The 18362-nt window shown below is 36.1% G+C and overlaps 3 protein-coding genes across 3 annotated transcripts; all 3 read right to left on the reverse strand.

Moving 5' to 3' along the window:
- Positions 1–2735: 2735 nt before the first annotated feature.
- Positions 2736–7897, reverse strand: LOC113766240. Its single transcript, XM_027310451.1, has 6 exons — positions 7672–7897; positions 7313–7550; positions 6592–7050; positions 3680–6342; positions 3434–3564; positions 2736–3060 (listed from the first exon to the last, which is right to left on the reverse strand). Exons 1-4 carry the CDS (start codon positions 7786–7788, stop codon positions 3713–3715), a joined length of 3444 nt encoding a protein of 1147 aa, XP_027166252.1. The 5' UTR covers positions 7789–7897; the 3' UTR covers positions 2736–3060; positions 3434–3564; positions 3680–3712.
- A 703-nt stretch (positions 7898–8600) lies between these two features.
- Positions 8601–14170, reverse strand: LOC113766241. Its single transcript, XM_027310452.1, has 8 exons — positions 13118–14170; positions 12684–13011; positions 11939–12117; positions 11557–11799; positions 10766–11118; positions 10136–10672; positions 8671–9422; positions 8601–8605 (listed from the first exon to the last, which is right to left on the reverse strand). The coding sequence occupies exons 1-8, from the start codon at positions 14168–14170 to the stop codon at positions 8601–8603; spliced, it is 3450 nt and encodes a 1149-aa protein (XP_027166253.1).
- Positions 14171–15455: 1285 nt separating this feature from the next.
- On the reverse strand, positions 15456–18102 carry LOC113764463. The gene is made up of 2 exons (XM_027308373.1): positions 17967–18102; positions 15456–16183 (listed from the first exon to the last, which is right to left on the reverse strand). Exons 1-2 carry the CDS (start codon positions 18084–18086, stop codon positions 15617–15619), a joined length of 687 nt encoding a protein of 228 aa, XP_027164174.1. The 5' UTR covers positions 18087–18102; the 3' UTR covers positions 15456–15616.
- Between the last annotated feature and the right edge of the window lie 260 nt (positions 18103–18362).

Here is an 18362-nt window from a genome sequence, read left to right on the forward strand (position 1 = left end):
CAATAACATTAATTGCATTTTTTTTGCTTCTAGTTCCTAGACTTCTTCCATCCTTTTCAAAATTATATTTTAGTCTCTACTCTTATTTTTTTAATTAAACTCTCATGTAGTAATGATTGCAAACATTTATATTCTTAAGTAAAGAAAAAGCGAGAATGCATCATGCAGTGTCAAAATATTTTTTATTTTTTTAATTCTTTTATTTATAAAAAATATTTTTCTAACGAGTGTCCCCGCAACATTGATTAAGATATGTAAATGACACCTTTTTTTTTTTTTCCAAATTCATTTCCAAATCCTCATACTTGCAATCCCTCTCCCCTCATCACCCAACCCAAATATCCAAAAAAAAAAAAGACGCCTAATTTACTAAGTAATATAAGGTAGCTTGTATATCAATTGTATAATAAGGAGTTTCATACATTTTTAGGTACTACGTGCACATGTGATGAAAATATTTTACTTGTCAAATAACATAAGATTTCTTATTAGAATTCCACTTTAGGTGATTTAAGGATAGAACTTTGGGGATCTATATTTTTTGGAAAAAAACATTTGGATCTTAAATTTAGGATTTGAGAGAGTAAATGGATAAATGGATGGATCATGGTTTACACTATCCATTTAAATGACATCCATTTAGATCCATTTATTAAATGGTTTTAATTGGATTGGATCAATTTGATCCACTATCCATTTAACTAAAACCATTTATCAACCATTTATCCATTTTGCCACTTCTAAATAAAACAAACACTTCGTATGCAAATGTCAACAATGAGATTGAATTGATCCTACGAAATTACACTCACATCAAAAAAGACTATTCTCATGTACCAACAAGGAACATTATCTATGCACCTATCAAGTTTGAAGAGGCAAAAAATCCAGACTTTATCAACAAATGAATAGGTAACATTTTCTTCCAAAATCAATGAATTTCTTCTGCAAAACTTCTAACAATTTTCTACACTATTAGGCTGAATCATTGTACTTATTTACATTCAAAATAAACTTATTTTCTACAGATGTCATTGGAGTGAGTTGTTACAAGTGTGGCTCAAATATTGGTGCTTCCAAAAAGAAAAGGTGGATACACTCAAAAAGAGAGAAATCACCATAATAAACAAAAAGTAAGATTACTTTTTAGCTTGCTTTCTTACTATATGAATGTTTGAAGCTCCAAGCATTAAAAAAAAAACATACGTCCAGCATCACTTTTTCCTTTATATGTAGAGTGTTCATAATTCGGCCACCTAATACATTTTCTATTTCACAACTTCGCAGTCATTACTTCATGCCTAACATTTTTATATTAAAATATAAAAATTATCCTCACACTATAGGTTTGCCACTATGAAAATCATCTTATGGGGAGATATGACAATTAATGAAGCTCAATTTCCACAAGAAGTTGCATCTCAAAAACCAGCAATTGCAGCAATACAATTCCAAATGTCTGAATACCAAGGTAAAAATATCAATAGTAAAAATAAAATAACATTATAATTACAACTTGACATTTTAAAATATTCTAGGAGAGTTTCATCTGTCAACAACATTCATGTCAACTCTACAAGTCAATCCAAATTGCAAAGAAGTTTTGAAACTTCAAAAGTGGTATGAATACAATTTTTTTAGACTTTTTTTTTATACAAATTGAATGCCTTGAATTACAATACTGAAAATTTATATAGGATTACTACAAAGAAAAGTGAAAATCTTGAAGCTGCAATCTTGAAGAACAAGATGGACTTGGCCAAGCACATTCAACTCAAAATATTATTCATCAACAACATTCATTGAAAGAGGTAAATTTATCGCCTCATAAATCTTCAATTTAGAAAATTCCTTGAAAAAAAAAGCCAAACATCATAAAAACAATAACAAATAACTGCTTTTTGCAGCATGCTTTCTACATTTCCAACGCAATTGTTACCGATATAGAGAACAAAGCCGAACTATACTATAATGCTTGTAAAGGATGCAACACCAAAATTATCAATTTCGAAAAAGATGCAGAATGCCCCAAATGCAATTATCCAACAAAAGATTTTACACCAAGGTAAGTCACTCAATTAAATACATGACATGAAAGCTAGACTTTAAAAAGACAAACTTCAAAAGCACAGTTAACAACTTAATATTATTTCCAAAATAGGTACAATATAAGGATGGAAGTCGTCGATGGACAAGATGTGGCAACAATAATATTATTTGAAGACTTGGCAACTAATTTTATTGGATGCCCAATACAAGAATATATAGATAGCACTACATCTTTCAAGGTAAGTTCCTAAAAATTATTAAAATAATAAACACATCAACTCTTATTAATTAAGCATTCAATTTAAACCTATCTGATTTACAAATACTGAAAACCCAACGGTACAAGGAGAAATCAAAGTTGTATAAGAAAATGATTGCCGCAAAGCATAAGGAGTTCAAATTCCTCATCAAGCTTAATAGGATTGGGCACTCCTCTCATGCACATCTATCAATGGTAGCAATAGCATTCGAGCAACTACCAAATACAAACAAACAAGAAGATGCCACTCCATCTATTGCATCTGAACAACATGCTCGGCAAAGCATAATAAAAGACAAAAATTCAAAGGTGATTGAAATTGACGATGATGTTCCACTACAGTCCTTCAAAACCAAAAAAGGGGGAGCAAGAAGTAATGCATCCAAGCTCAAAAGTCAATTGAAAAAGAAGATAAAAGTCGAGAAAATTAAAACACTAATGATTACTATTTCACATTTAATATCTTCTCTTTTTCTTCATCTTACATTCAATAAGATTGTTTTGCATTGCTTACTTTACAATATTTTGTAACATGCAATTCCCACCCTTGCTTCTATTCCCAACTCTACATTACAAAGGTAAACTCATTATAAAAACAGAACAAAATGATATAACTACATATCATCCAACCACGTGCAACGCATGTATGGTATCACTAGTGATTTAGAAAAGCCTCCAGCCTAGGCCTCTTTGACTGCAAGCTCTTCAGAAGTGATCCAATTTCTTGCAAGTTTCCAGTCTGTATAATATCACTGGTGGGGGGAAAACATCAATGAAACTTCGAGTAAACTATCGAAGCTGACACTTGAAAAGCTAAACATAAAAATTGTATAGTCAGGTATTGAATGTAGCAAACTAGGGAAGTTGCACAATCTGCAATCATGACAGCAGCAGAAGTTCTTTTGTTTCACTACTACTTGGTTCAATTGCCAACCAATATGAAAATTAAGCAACCCTTTACCTGGAATAGTGCCACAAATTCAGCTTTCTAGATAAAGTCCATATGCAAAAACCATGGATATCAATTGTCAGTTGTCACCCTAATGTTTTAGTCTAAGAAAACTGTTACCAGACCATTGCAAGCATTCGATTTCAAGTATTTAAAAGCTGTGGTTATGAACTTACCTAGCATCAAATTGCTTGATTTCGTCAAGCATGCTGCTTGCTTCACCGAATTGGTTTACACTACCACAAGGAAGAAATTTCTTTACATTCAGTCCAGCAGTTAAAAAGCTTGTACTTTCTTCCAATTCCTCCTGGAAACGAGCAGCATAAAAGAGAGTTGTTAAAGCTATTACATGGAAGTGCTTGTATGATTATTAAACGCAAAATCCACAAAGCAGCTGAGCAGACCTAAGCAATTGTGATTACCTTAAACTGAGAAACATTAGGAGAACAGCTTGATCACTCTTCATGTTGTCTTTTCTCTGTTGATATTTGCACATCAAAGATTTTTTCAGAAAGGCCTGAGTACATCTGTGGGTTGCTTTCAGTTCCACTGTCTGTGCTCATTTTCTGATCTGGTGCCGCAGAAATGTCAATTGACATGAGAGACTCAGCATTATGAACAAGTCCTTCACACAAATTCGGAGCATTTGCTTCAACCATAGGCCTTTGCTGATGGTAACTTCCTTGCTTTCGGAACAAGTTTCTCGTGATGTCATCAATTCTTGGTGTCAAAGCTGTGTCAATGATGATTGCAGGACACGCAAATTTTGGACTATTTTCTCTCAAATGCACAATCACAAGAGGATTTCCAATCCTTCTGAATGCTTCTACAGTTCCATTTAAACTAAACCAATCCTGAGTCAAATTAAGCTTTCTTCTTGGCCTAAGTGCCTGAATGAATGGCATTGGCAGCTGCGAACTAATATGAGACTGATCAAGCAGATGAGAAAGAACATTAGAATACTTGCCTGAGTTCAAGTGGAGCAAGCACAAGATAACCACAAGCCTTAATGCTAGTAGTGGATGATACTGATTTACATCAAATTTTGATTTTGCAATCCATGATGCTGTCTCCCGCTTATTAAAAAGAAACTGTTCAACCATCATAACAACAGAATCAAATATGATTTCAGGAGACAACTGCGTGTCAGCTACTGAACTCGCATCTGGATACATGTCTGCTTTAAGATAAACAAGCCATTCCACAAAAGAATACTTTGTTGTGAAAAAGTAATCCTTGGAATGAAATACAAGGAGTAGCAGGCGTTCAACAAGATATATTAAACAATCAGGTGATACATAGTCATATGACCTCCAATTTGCAAGATAAGTATCTCTCAAAGCTTCGTGGAAGCTATCAATCAGTGAAAACTTCTTCCAATCTTCACCTGAAGTATTTGACGAAGGATCACCCAAGGATCTTGATTCTGTTATCCCAGAATGCCTCAATGAAGATACTTGCAAAGAATCAATGAATGCTCTCCAGGAAAAATTCTTTTCAAATCTTTTTGTTATCTTCATGTACAGATCATCTGTTGGTTTTCCAGATCCAAGCCAAATCATTACCACCCTCCCAATTTGACCGTAGGTAAGGTCACCTTTGTTACTGATATTTTCAACAATAACCTCTTCAAGTAGACTCCGTGAGAGCTCAGTTTTCCTTAAAGAGATCATGTTTTCCACCAATGATTTGCAACAGTCTAGTGGAAATACATATTTAAAGTACGTAATTGGTGGCCGCAGGAAATTTTCTAGCCTCCTTTCAACACTATCATTGAATTTGAATGATTCAGTCAAAAATTTCATCAATTGATAGATATCAATGAGGCAAATGCATTGGCAAAAAAGGGAGAATGACTCCCTTATTGACAACTTATAAAGAGCTTCAACAGTGTCAAGTACCTTCAGGCCGACGGAAGCTACTTCAGCCTGGCAATGACTCAGAGCAGCAGATGCAAATTTTCGACCATCAATGGATACCTGGTTCTCGCTTTGCTGCTTCTGCTTGAATACAGAACCAGTTGTTTTCACCCATTCAGCATCTGAGTTCAACAGTATATATGCTACATTTGAATTGATGACCTGCCTCCTCACACCAAAATAGTTCAAACAGAACTCACCATATTCAAGCCATTCATTATCATCTGGTTTTTCCACTGTTTTGAGATATTGCATGATATTTAACATGTTCCTTCTCCACATATCCCAAAAATACATGAGTGAACCAACGGAGATGTGGTTAAGTGAAATCTTATCTTCTGAATGCTTTTTCATATCAACTTGCAATTCATCTTCCCATTCAAACTTCCGTGCTGTACAATCAAGATGAGCATCCAGGATCCTCCGGATAGATATCAATTCAACTGTCAGATTTTTACATAGCTCTGAATAAGTGAGAGACTGAAGCAACTCATGCAAGCTAATATGCTCATGTGACAAAACTTCAACCTCTCTGCGAATGCGTTCATAGAACTCATTCGATTCTTCCTGTGCAAATGACATAGCTTTCTTTAATAGCATTTGTTTCTGTCGAAATGGCCTCAAGGGCCAACCTCTATTTCCAGTCACCCATAGAGAGCGATGAAGCACAAATGAAATGATGAGTAAGGATGCTTCCTTGAGATGGCCTGCCTTCCCAAGCAGGTCTGCCTCCCGTGGCAGATCCCCTCTCAACTTTGCTATTTCTATAGCTTCCGCGAAGTTTCCGAGTTCTTCTTCCAACAACAAAAGTTCATCAATACAGCCTATGCTTTTCAGGAAGTTACGTCTGGAATCCATAGAAAGGAAAGCTCTAACATATTTTATCATGGATTTAAAATCCTTGAGCTTATAATAACTCAAAGCGCAACTCTCCAAGAACTCTTGTTCAATTTTTTTGATTTCCTTTTCGCCAGGAGCATTCTGTTTCCATTTCGTAATGTATTGCCTTCCCAATTCAAAAAGACTCCCCTGAGTGCACACAGACAAACACTCCAACAAGTAATTGCCATCAGCATAAGCCTTTGCTGCAAGTTCATAACTTCTAGCCGAAGTGAAACAATCACCCGCTTGTTTAGGATCTCCACATTTATCAAAGTAAATTCTTCCTGAAGCAAGATTCAAGAGGTTGAACTTCAAGACTATGCTTTTCCAGTTAATTGTTTGCACAAGTAAAATACCATTGTCAAACCAAAGATAACTACAAAAAACAACCAGTTCCTCAACAACAAAGCCCCCCCCCCCCCCCCCCCCCAAAAAAAAACCCCATCCCCTCTCCCTCCCACAATAAAACAAAAGTATGTCTATAATAATTGTATTAAAAAACATATAACTAAGGGGAGATTGAGATATCATGCCTGCTCTTTCGTAATCCCCTCTCAACTTTGCTATTTCTACAGCCTCCTTGAAGTTTCCAAGTTCTTCTTCCAACAGCAAAAGCTCATCAAGACAGCCTATGCTTTTCAGGAATTTCCGCCTTGAATCCATAGTAAGGAAAGCTCTAACGTATTTTATCATGGATTTATGATCCTTGAGCTTATAATAGCTCAAAGCGCAACTCTCCAAAAACTCTTGTCCGACTTTTTCGATTTCCTTACTTTGTTTTGCGGTACCATCATCACCAGGAGCAGCCTGTTTCCATTTCTTAATATATTGCCTTCCCAATTCAAAAAGATTACCCTGAGTACATGCGGACAAACACTCCAACAAGTAATTGCCATCAGCATAAGCCTTCGCTGCAAGTTTATAACTTTTAGCCGAAGTGAAACAATCACCTGCTTTTTTAGGATCTCTACATTTATCAAAGTAAATTCTTCCTGCAGCAAGATTCAAAAGGTTAAACTTCAAGACTATGCTTTTCCAGTTAATTGTTTGCACAAGTAAAATACCATTGTCAAACCAAAGGAGACCAGCTGTTATAGAACTATAACTACAAAAAACAACCAGCCCCTCAAGGGCCTCAACAACCACCCACCCCTCACCCCTTCCCCTCTCCCTGGCATCGACAATAAAACAAAAGTATGTCTATAAGAGTTATATTAAAAGATATATAACTAAGGAGACATTGATACATCATACCTGCTCTTTCGTAATCCCCCAAATCACAGAAGCATTCAGCAGCAGACTCAGCTCTGCCAATGAAGTCAAACAACTCAGCAGCCTGTCTGAGGATTGTACAAGCCTCTTGAGGATTTGACTCACGCAGGTGATCAGCGGTTGCCCTCAGGCCAGCAGCCTTGGCCCGTTTCTCCCAATTTGTATCTCCTGCCCTTTCAAAGCACATGGTTGCCATCTGATACTTGTTCTCCCGGTAAAGCTGCATTAAAATATAAAGAAAAATTTTGTAGATTCCAGAATGAATGATAACATGCACAACAAACTTGAAGCATAAAATGCATAGAAGCTGCGGTAGCAGAAACTTTAGAGAGCAGTCCAACCTTTATACCCCTTGATTTCCACTCTGCAGGACTGCTCGCCATTAGCATCGTTTGTGAAAATGATTCATCCACCTCCTTTACTTGCACAAGGCCCAACTTCTTCCAGAAGTCAAACATGGGTGCAGCAAACTCCTCACTATCTTCACAAATCCACAGTCTCTGCCTTGTCCGCGTAATTGCCACGTATAATTGTTTCAATTCAGAACAAAGGATACTGTGTCTTGCATGACTAAAACTAGGAAAGCACCTAGGGAAACAAGAATCACGTAGATCTTTTTTCTCCACGAAGTCATACACCACTCTCCATTGGTTCTTCAGAGGCGATGAACTGAAAAAATTGTACAGTAAGACATCCTGCAAATTGTACAATAACCCAATCAAGACACAGAGTAAATTTTGAATGAAAATGAGGAAAATCTTTAGCAAAGAAATCACTAAATGGAAGAAATAAAAGCAGCTAGGCATGCATTCAGTTTTCCCAGGCCCTTGGTCATACTCATAAACGGTTGGTTAGAGAATCACTTGGTAGTAAATGACAATCAATCACCTGAAACTCTAGACCCTTGCATTCCAGTATTGTAAGAACAAGAGCATGATTTCCTACATCTCTAGAAATTCCTTCCCGAGCAGAATCATCACGTACTAGTATAACCTGTTCGGCACCAAAGCCTACTACTTTCCCACCAGTCTTTGCAGTCTTTCCGAAAATAATCTCAATAGCACTCTCGTTAGGCTTAAGCAGAATAGGAGCTTCACCATATATAAAGCTAATTTCAGGTTTCAAAATATCAACAGATCGAGGGAAAAATTGGTAAAGAATGTCTGTGACACTCTGTGCTAATTTAAGTACTCCAGCATGAGTACGGAAGTTCTGGTGCAAATTCAAAATTTCTGACATACGTCTTTTCTCTCTTCTTTCAACATATTTGTCACTCTTTGATTTCATTATGAACTCATTATAGAATAGAGATCGTATATCTTGAAACCTAAAATCAGTACCCCTGGCAATAGTTTGAGCTGTATCACCAGAAAAGACAAAACCTTCATCCACATTTTTGCAGATATACTTGAACAGAGCTATCTGACTCATAGCAAGATCTTGCACTTCGTCAATGTACACAAAATCCATTTTATCACCCTCCAGACCCTTGCTCTTCAGCCTAAGATGAAGGTCAATAACAAAATCAGACAGATCAAATTCCCCACGCTGTAATTTCTTCTTCTCGTAAGCTTGAAAAACAGTATAGATCAGCTCTCTCTCATCTGAGCTCAGGGTTGATGCCCTACTATTAGACATGGAAACATATTCTTGCCTGCTCAATTTACCATCAGGGGCTTCCCCAGCTAGCAAGCCTCCTTTAATGTGAGATATTATCTCCGTAAATGTTCTTGAAGAATCAAGATTCTTCGTCAGTTGTGAATTGAAGTGAGGCCAATAATGGAAACAAAACCTCTCATAATTTACCTCCTTCATTCGTAAGAGAGATTGCAGAACAGCAGATCTGAAATTTCCACTTATACCAACAGAAAAGTCCATTATCTTCATCATCTCAGGAAATCGTCTGAAATATGAATCACCGATTGTCCCATCAAGCATCATCAAAAACTTATGAAATGTAATGACAAGAGGGTACTTTTCGGAAGGAATGCCAACAAAAGAATCTGGTATATCTTTAAACTGTTCTATCTCTTCCACATCTTGGGCATCATTCAAACTGGCTTCAGATGGGAAATTTCCACTGCAAGCAAAACTGCACTCAAGACAGTTATGGTTAGAGATATAATTATTAAGAATACTTTAGTTTTCTCTGTACTATGTAAAAGGATATTATTTTAAAGAAGAAGTCTAGTATGTCAGAATGCTAACTGTAACATGTAATGACAAAACGAGCTGCTAGGAAAAATCCACCATATCTCACATAACTTTCCACCGACTACACAACGATTAGAAGTGTGAATTGATTTGCTGCTAGAATTCATTGCCGCATGGATTTCTGTGATGTTCCTTTTCTTTTTTGGTTATTCAACGAGAGGCTCCAAACCTGACAAGGGGAAGGGGGAAAGGGAGGGCTGGAGAACCTGGGCCTCACCATCACCTAGCTAATGTCCCTACAAGCTAAACTGGGTCTTGGGGACATATCCCAAAATTAAGTTGCTCGTGTGATCTCTTTCCTTTCCTGAACTATCTATGAACTGACATGCCAAATGCCTTCTCAGAACATTATGTCCTGCACAGACTTCAACCTAATACATATTTTAATCTTATAGAACTATGATAAAATGTAAATGGCTTCATATACAGCATGTAGTTGAACTCCATCGTATCTATACTATGTAGCATGACTACTAAAACAGCACATCCAAGTAAGCTAAGTTAGACAATTAGAGCAGCAATGAGTATGAATCGAACACTACATTAAAGTACATACAAACAAATTGTACTTGATCACTGGTTAGCGGTTACCTTATCAGACGGGAAACATAATGTTTGACTGCAGAACATAGTCTTGGGCTTACTGTCACAAAAAGCTGGCGCAAAAATGTCTTCCTGGTCACTTCTGTAGAGTGATCAAACTCAGTTCTCTTCAAGACGCTCGTAGACATACTGTTCTCAGCTGTAGTAAATCCTTCCGAAGCAATATGGTAGATTTGTTCTTTCTCGAATAACTTCATGGACAGGACAGTAGTTTTCCCTGTGCCAGATCGCCCAAGGATGAAGCTGCTTTTGCAGAATTGAATAATTTCCCACTCTTCATCTGTAACTTCAAAAGGCAGATCCAATTCCTGACCATCACGACTGAAAAGTAAATGACTCACAGCACCAGGTGACAGGGAGTAAAACTTCATGAGTTGCAAGCTTTCGCTAACTCTCGAATTTTCAGCATAACATCCTCCATCCAATGTGCTATCAGTAGAATCTGCAGCAGATTTGCCATTATTCATGTTCTTATGTCGGATTATCTTTGATGAGTTGGGCCAACACTCGGGAAGTTCTGCTCTCCTGAACAAGTAAATAAAAGGAAAAAGCACGAGCAAATATGTTAATGCTGTCCCATTAAAAGTGGAATTCAGTTAATACGAAGAAAAAAGTTACCCTTTAAGACATTTCTGTTCGCATTGATTGATGAAATCATCAGTATACATGTTGAAAATGTTATCAAGACGTTTCAGCAGCTTTGGGATCTCCACCAGAGGTAATATATCCCACACCTTCAAGACTTGCATGTAATTTGATTTCTTAACAATGTCTATTGAGCACACCACATAGAGCCCCTCAACCTTAAAATGTTTCACAATCTGTGAAGATCTTTCACAAACTAAGTCCACATTTATTTTCTTAGGTCGCCAGCCACTGGCAAGACAAAGCAACAGGTTTAGGACTAACTTCTTCATGCGGGTGGAAGTCATATTTCTAAATGATTTCCGAAAGTCGTCACTAAATAAAACCTGTGACATAACATATAAAAGTAATAAAAAGATTCATGAATAAACCAGAAATTCAAATCCAAAATAACCAAAATGATTAAACTATACAAGAAAATTTGAACAAAGAAAGGATGCCTTGAAGATTTTAGCTAACTAAAATAGACAACAGAAATCCACAATGGATTAGGTATATATCCAAACAACTATATATGGACAGAATGCATAATATTGATATCATAACGATGATGCTACACCAAAAGGAACATAAACACGAAGAAATTTTGAATAGAGAAAAGAAAGTGCAGCATGTTAATACAAAATTTAATACCGTCCAAACTGTCATGCAAACTTTTATAGTCATAGTTTCCTTGATGGACATATTATTCCAGTATGTACAAGTATGCTGCCAGGAATGTTACCTAAATTGATACCATAAAGAAGCAAACAACTGAACATTACCGTCCACCGTTGCTGTTTGAAAAGTGTGCTATCCCCATTAAGCAAATCCTCCATCTGATCCAGCTCTTTCTTCACATCCAAAATCGTGTTTGATACATCAGTGTCCTCATCAGCACTAAAGAAACAACCACGAGCCTTAGCATCACAAATTAATGCTTCCCAAACTGATCGAGTATTTGTTAGTGTATCCGCATTTCCAAAGATCCAAAGACAGTGCCTAGCAAGGGACAAGAAATTCAATTTCTGCATATTTGAAATTAAAGATTAGAGAAAAGTTCCTTGCAGTAATATAGCTGAAAAAGTACCGAGCTCTTGTCAAAGCAACATTGGTTCTCTGAGGACTAGATAGGAAACCAATAGACCCTTTATTATTGGCTCTTACAGTAGATAATAAAACAATATCTTGTTCCCCACCCTGATATCCATCTATAGATTTTACTGTCACAACAAAATTGTCAAGATTTTCAAACTTATGACGAAGTTTTTCTTGAACCAGTGCAACTTGAGCAGCATAGGGTGATATTACCCCAACGCTTAGAGATGTATCAGATCCATTCCAAGCTGTGCCAAAAAAAGTAATTTGTTACGTCAAAGAAGACATGGAAAACATATAACAATAGTCAAAGTAGCATAAAAACCATGTCATGGGTATTAAGTACGCATATTACAAATTCAATCAGATTCCTAATAGATAATTAATTATACAAGTGAGAGTAGTTTTGCACCCTCAATACTCCAGCAATTCATGTAAGATGGCTCTACCAATCTTAATTTGATGTTTTGATGCATTAAGCTTCAATTTTCTAGCCCTTCATATGATTTCCAGAGACAAAAGCATATTCATGAAACAGAAGCTACTCAGTCAAATATTATACTATCTTTAGCCAAAGGTGTCTTTTTCTCATTTTCATACTCCTTTTCTATTGTAGAATGAAGGCATGTCTTTCCTTTCCATTGTTCTATCTGGACTGGACTAAGGCTAAACTGAAAATATGGACTAGGTAACTGCTTCAAATCCTGCACTCTGATAGAGTCAAACTTAATACAGCAGCATATATTTTATGATATTTCTCAACAGAAAACTTGCTTGTAGATGGAATTATTCAAACTAGGAAGCCTTGACATGCCTTTGTACAGCTTCTGAACTATCTTTACCACCACAGCCGCCTCAACAATATTTCTCAAGCTGTAATCATCACCATCGCCATCTTCATTTCCACCTGGGACATTAATGAATGAATAGGGACCAAACATTTTCTCCCGAAGAAAACACCTTTCGTGCTTTTTACTCCTAACTTCAGGTGCATCCATGATCTTGTCCGTATAGAAGATAGAATTTGGGAAGCAACTGATAGATGGATGCATTCTATATTGAATGTTAAGCAGATGCTTTGGCTGACCCAATGAACTCAACCTTTCAAATAAGCTTCTTCCAAATGCGGCATTGGCAGATATCTATATTATACGTAAACAGATATATATTATGTCTATGAGGTAATCAGATGTCATGCCTGTAAGATTATTCTATTGGTCTGTATAAATTCATTAGCAATTTGCATACCTTGCTATTAACGCTTGCTGGAAACTGGCACTCATCACCAACAAGAATAGCATGCTTCAAACCAGGTAGTTGAAGTGGTATAAGGGATTCACACTCTTTCAATTGGGCAGCCTCATCAATGACCAGCACTTTAAGTGGCTCCACATTTGTCCTGTGCAACTTGTAGGAAGTAGAAGCAGTGCAGAAAACCAAGGTAGCCATTTGGAAACAGAGTTCCCTTATTGATTCTTCATTCACAGTGGCTGGGATGCCCAGATTTTCAAGAGTTGAATGAACGGTTTTTAGGACAAAGAGACACTTGCTTCTAATATCTGGCAGCAACCAGGTACATGTGACTGCTTTGGAAAAATCTTCCACCATTATGCTAGAAGAATAGAGCTTCTCCAGTATATCAGAGGTCAAAAACTTTTCAAACAGCTCCTTCTCCAAAGACTCAAGCAGATAAATCAGATGTACCATCTTTTCAAAATTTTGTTTTGCAACAAAACTTCTTGCTACATGAGTGCAGAATGTAATCAGACATCTTCTGAGGGATGGTAAAATTGCTTTTACTCGTGCTCTGATGAATTCTAGAAATGACTTTGGCTTATCTTTTGGAGCTTCATCTTTGTTTTCCTTGGTTTTGATCAGCTCATTTTCCAGAAAGATATGGTAGTGTGAGGCACCGTGCTCAAGCAAATCAATCATAGAATGCACACAATGTTTCAAACCATTTGATGGTGCAAAGCACTCAACAAGCCTCTTCACGCGGTAGTCAAGATATATATCTTCAATATCAGGGGCAACTTTTAGTCGATCCTTATTTCCAAATAATATAATATCTCCCAATGGAGTAAACGGATCACTTTTTTCAGATTCAGCAGCATATGCCTCTTTTACCAGTTTTACCACTCGAGATGCAACTTCTTTTACTGCCACATTGGTTGGGGCACAACAAAGAGTCCTGTAATTCATTCTTAATAGGCTAAAGAGCATCTGACTTACTGTTTTGGTTTTCCCTGTCCCCGGCGGACCCCAAATGAGTTCAATGTGAGAATTCTGGTCACATGTCATCTTATTGAGAGACGCCCTTATGGCTTTAGTTTGGGATTCATTCATCTGAGTGTATAAATCTGATCCAAAACTTTCAGACAATTGTCCAGTGTGATTTACTGAACAAGAATCACACTGTTCTTCAACCTGTGACACCACATGCAGCAAATATCAACATAAAGGGTAATCAGTAAAATAAAGATTCATCTAACCAAAAAACACACAATATTGAAAAGCAGAGAAATTGTTCAGCTGAATATTCGATCTCCATATTAATTAGCCTCACAATGACCTTAGTTCATAAGCTGTAGAAGTATGTGTATTCATGGTAACATTTTTCATATCCTGGTGGTCGACTTGACAAAACCAAAACATATCTATCTTATGGATTCTCTAGATTTAGCAAATGCATGTTTGTCCAAGTGAGATACCAATGAATACGAGATGAAGATGGAGGACTAGCAGATTGACCTGTTGTCAAGCTTGGTATCTGTAACCTAAGTACATGTAAACAACTGATTGAGATACAAAAGATTATTTATAGTAAACATAAAGAGGCACATCTTAATCCTTTTAAGAGAAGATAATAAGCAAAAAGATTATAGCCTTTCTTTTGAATTTCAAAACAGCTAAATCTAATTGTAAAAATGATAAATTTTCCTAAGTATACGACAATTTAAGAAAGCACCTAGACTACACCAATGCTATTACACAGTGGAACTGCATTAGGTATAATCTCTCATGTTCAGCATGTAAAGATATATGTCCTCTGTTTGGGAAAAAATTCTCAAAATAATGTTCTCATTCATTTTTTACTTTATTTCTCTAGGCAATTGCTATAATGTCATGAGACTCATGATCCAGGTATGGTTTACGGGGGAGATATCGAAAAGCTATTATATAGATCATGTTTTAGGGTCTGCATTGCCTAAAATGTCAGGAAAAATCACATACTCCTCCAATGAACAGAATACCTTCTAACACATCATAAAACCTTCATTTAAACTATTTCTGTTTAGCATAAACGTCCACTAGATAGCACAAATGGGACAAGGTCTTCTCTTGAATGGAGGCAGATTTGCTCGTAGCATGTTGACAATTGGTAACTAGGCAAATTTGCCGACAGCATCGTTAGATTGAGCATTGTCTTCTGTAAGAATGAGAGGAAAGTTTTCCACATTCATGTTGACTGGCGATGAACAGAATTGCTTTTCTGTCTGTTGCCAATTTTCCAATTTTATGGATACCTAATCATACTTTTATGATTAACATCTGACAAATTTCGTGAAAAGCAATGGGAGCAATGGCAGGCTACCGTGGTACATCCACTATTACTAGCTAGGATATTTCATTTTGACTGTAATGGGAAATTATACCTACAGTTAAAAGTATATTCAAAAAGGGGAAGAATCTGGGCATCAAATTTGGAAACTCAAGTCTTTTTGAGATAATGCCATGGCGAAAGCATCAATTCAGCCTCATACTTACCATGGCATTAGAGCAAAGAACCTTCTCAATAAGCGTCAAATTTTTGAACCAATGCAATGCCTTCCATATTCTTTTATTTGTCATAGTATTTGTCAAGTAAACCACGTAAAGCCAGTCCTGCTTCCCACCCTTGAATGGCATGTCTTCCGGTGTCTTGACCTTAAACTTAGTTGATGAAGTGCTCTCATCAATGCCTTCACCTTTAATGTCAGTTACCGATGCCAATGTCCATGACCAGTGCATCCTTTGGAGGTCAGAACTGGTTTCAGGTTTTGAATCTGAAATAACAAGAATATCACCCGGCAATACTTTGTAAAGCTCTTTACCATGGTCAACAAATTTGTTTTTCCATTGATCAACTTTAACATCGTATAGAAATTTTCCACAAGATTTTGCTTCCTCGAGAATTTGCACTTCAGCAAATGGTGCCTGATGTATAAATTCCATAGCAGAAGCGAGCTGTGCTCGTGTTTCTTCCAATAAAGGGTAGATGTAAGAGCCAAGGTAATTCCCTACTGATTCAAATAATTCAGGTATCCACTCTACCTGTAAAGTATAGAGATGGCATTCATTACATTAAGCCTAGGAAAAATGCAGTTGATGTAACCAAAGGAAAAAGGAAAACACCAGCAAAAGTTGGAGACATACAGCAAAAAAGACACAAGCACATCAAACAATATGTGCTTCACTCAGAATCTAAATTGAGGGCAACAGTTCATATTCTTGCAATAGATACTGAATGTTGCTCAATTAACCGGTATCACAAATATCAAAAAAATGATGGCCTAGTATAACACTAACAAAAATTGGACATGCACAGCAAAAAAAATGACAAAAAGACAAATTGAAGACAAGAGTTCCTCGTTTTTCAAACCTTAGAAAATGTATGACAAAAAGATGTGTCCAGAGATTAATTTCTGCAGGGCAATATTGCTGGAATAGAGAAGCTTAACTCTATGGCCTTAAGATTGATCACCTTGGCTATGCCACTCAAGAATCAACATTCCAACAACTCAAAGAAGAATCAACTAGAGAACTATAAAAGTATTGCTGTTGAAATTTGAAACATCTCAATTTTTGAGGTTCAGACATCCCACAATGGGATTGAGATAGCTTAAGTCTATCTAGTCTCAATTTGGGATGTCTCATGTCCATATTGCTAAAGAAGTAGAATTGAGACATCCCAATTCCGCATAACAAATGTAGGTTTAACAATGTGATCCAATTAAAGCAAATAATTTTATACTTCCAACAAACGAAAATTTCTGAATTTGTAGCCCATCCATTGCAATGATATAAAATTCCAGAATTTGTTACCATTTTGCCGTTCCTCCTTTTCACTCAAACAACATCCACTACCTCCTAAGAAGCATATAATCCAAAGTAACTAGAAAAAGTTTCTGGCACTATATTTTGTACTTCTAACAAGCGAAAAAAGTTTAAAACTCTTTATCAAATATCTTTTTCACTTTCCTGAATCACATTAGATAGTTCATTTTTTCTGTTATTTTTACTGTAGATTAAATTCTGAATTATATGATGTAAATGTTTTTCCATTGTCTTCTTAACCACTGATTTTCCATCATATAGCCCTAATTTTATCTATACATACTGTATACAAGTTGACAGTATTTCAATTGATATTTAAAGAATTGAAGACTATGATATTTAGTGAAAACCAACAGCCAGAGGCCTAGAAATAAGATATACTCTTTAGTCTGAAATATTATGCTATATTTCTCACTAGTATGTACCGGTGAATCTTACGATCCCCATGTATCCTCCCCATTTCTTAAATCCCACTCCTTCCCTGCTAAAAAAATTATTATTTTTTTTTAAAAAAAAGAACTAGTGAATTGTACAATAGATTAATGTTATAAAATAATAAAATGACTTTTGCCCTCAAAGTCAAGCTTAAATGGTTGAGACATTGATATATAACTATGTGGGGCATGATTTAACTTTGAAATTTTCTCTTTTCTGTCTTCCTCCTTGTAAGATATAGATTGAATATATGACCGATTTCATTCACACTAACAAATATTGGTCTAAAATAACTATACTTTGTACAGTGTCAAAAATAAAAACACTAGTTTCAACAAAACAGAACTTTAAGGGCACTAAGTGGATTCACTCCAAAACAATCATAAATAATAAAAAAAAAATGCATACATTTCATCATTTGTCAGATCTTTAGTCAAACTTTTGTTGCAAACAATTTGAGAGAAAGTTGCAAAATAACTCAACTTTACTTATGAGTATTTGACTAAAAGAAAGCAACAAAGAATCATCAGAAATGAAAAATGAAGTATGGAACATAGATTCTAACCTGATCTTTGTATCGATTCTCATTAAAAATGTCATGAAGGGACCATTTCAAAACCACGTCAGTGAAGTCATCTTTAGGCCATGCTCTCTTCTTGCCTGAACAACCCCCTTCCATCATCATTTCTTCTACAATCACTCTTACTTGCAACTTTTTTGTCTCACAAATGAACTTGAAAACTGAACAAAAATAAATTCCCAGATGGACATTAAAGCCTTCTGAGTACCATGCATGACCATCACTCTCTTATATGCAACCCTTTTTTTTTTTTTTTTGCCTTTTGCTTTTTGTAAAAACCGTAGTGCCTGAATCTGAAAATGAATTAAGTTGGTCTTTTCATTTTCCCACTACTAGGCCCTAATTTTTTTTTTTTTTTTTTTGAAAAAGAAACTTTCTATC

This window comes from Coffea eugenioides, chromosome 3 (assembly GCF_003713205.1).
Source record: "Coffea eugenioides isolate CCC68of chromosome 3, Ceug_1.0, whole genome shotgun sequence".
NCBI classification, from domain to species: Eukaryota; Viridiplantae; Streptophyta; class Magnoliopsida; order Gentianales; family Rubiaceae; genus Coffea; species Coffea eugenioides.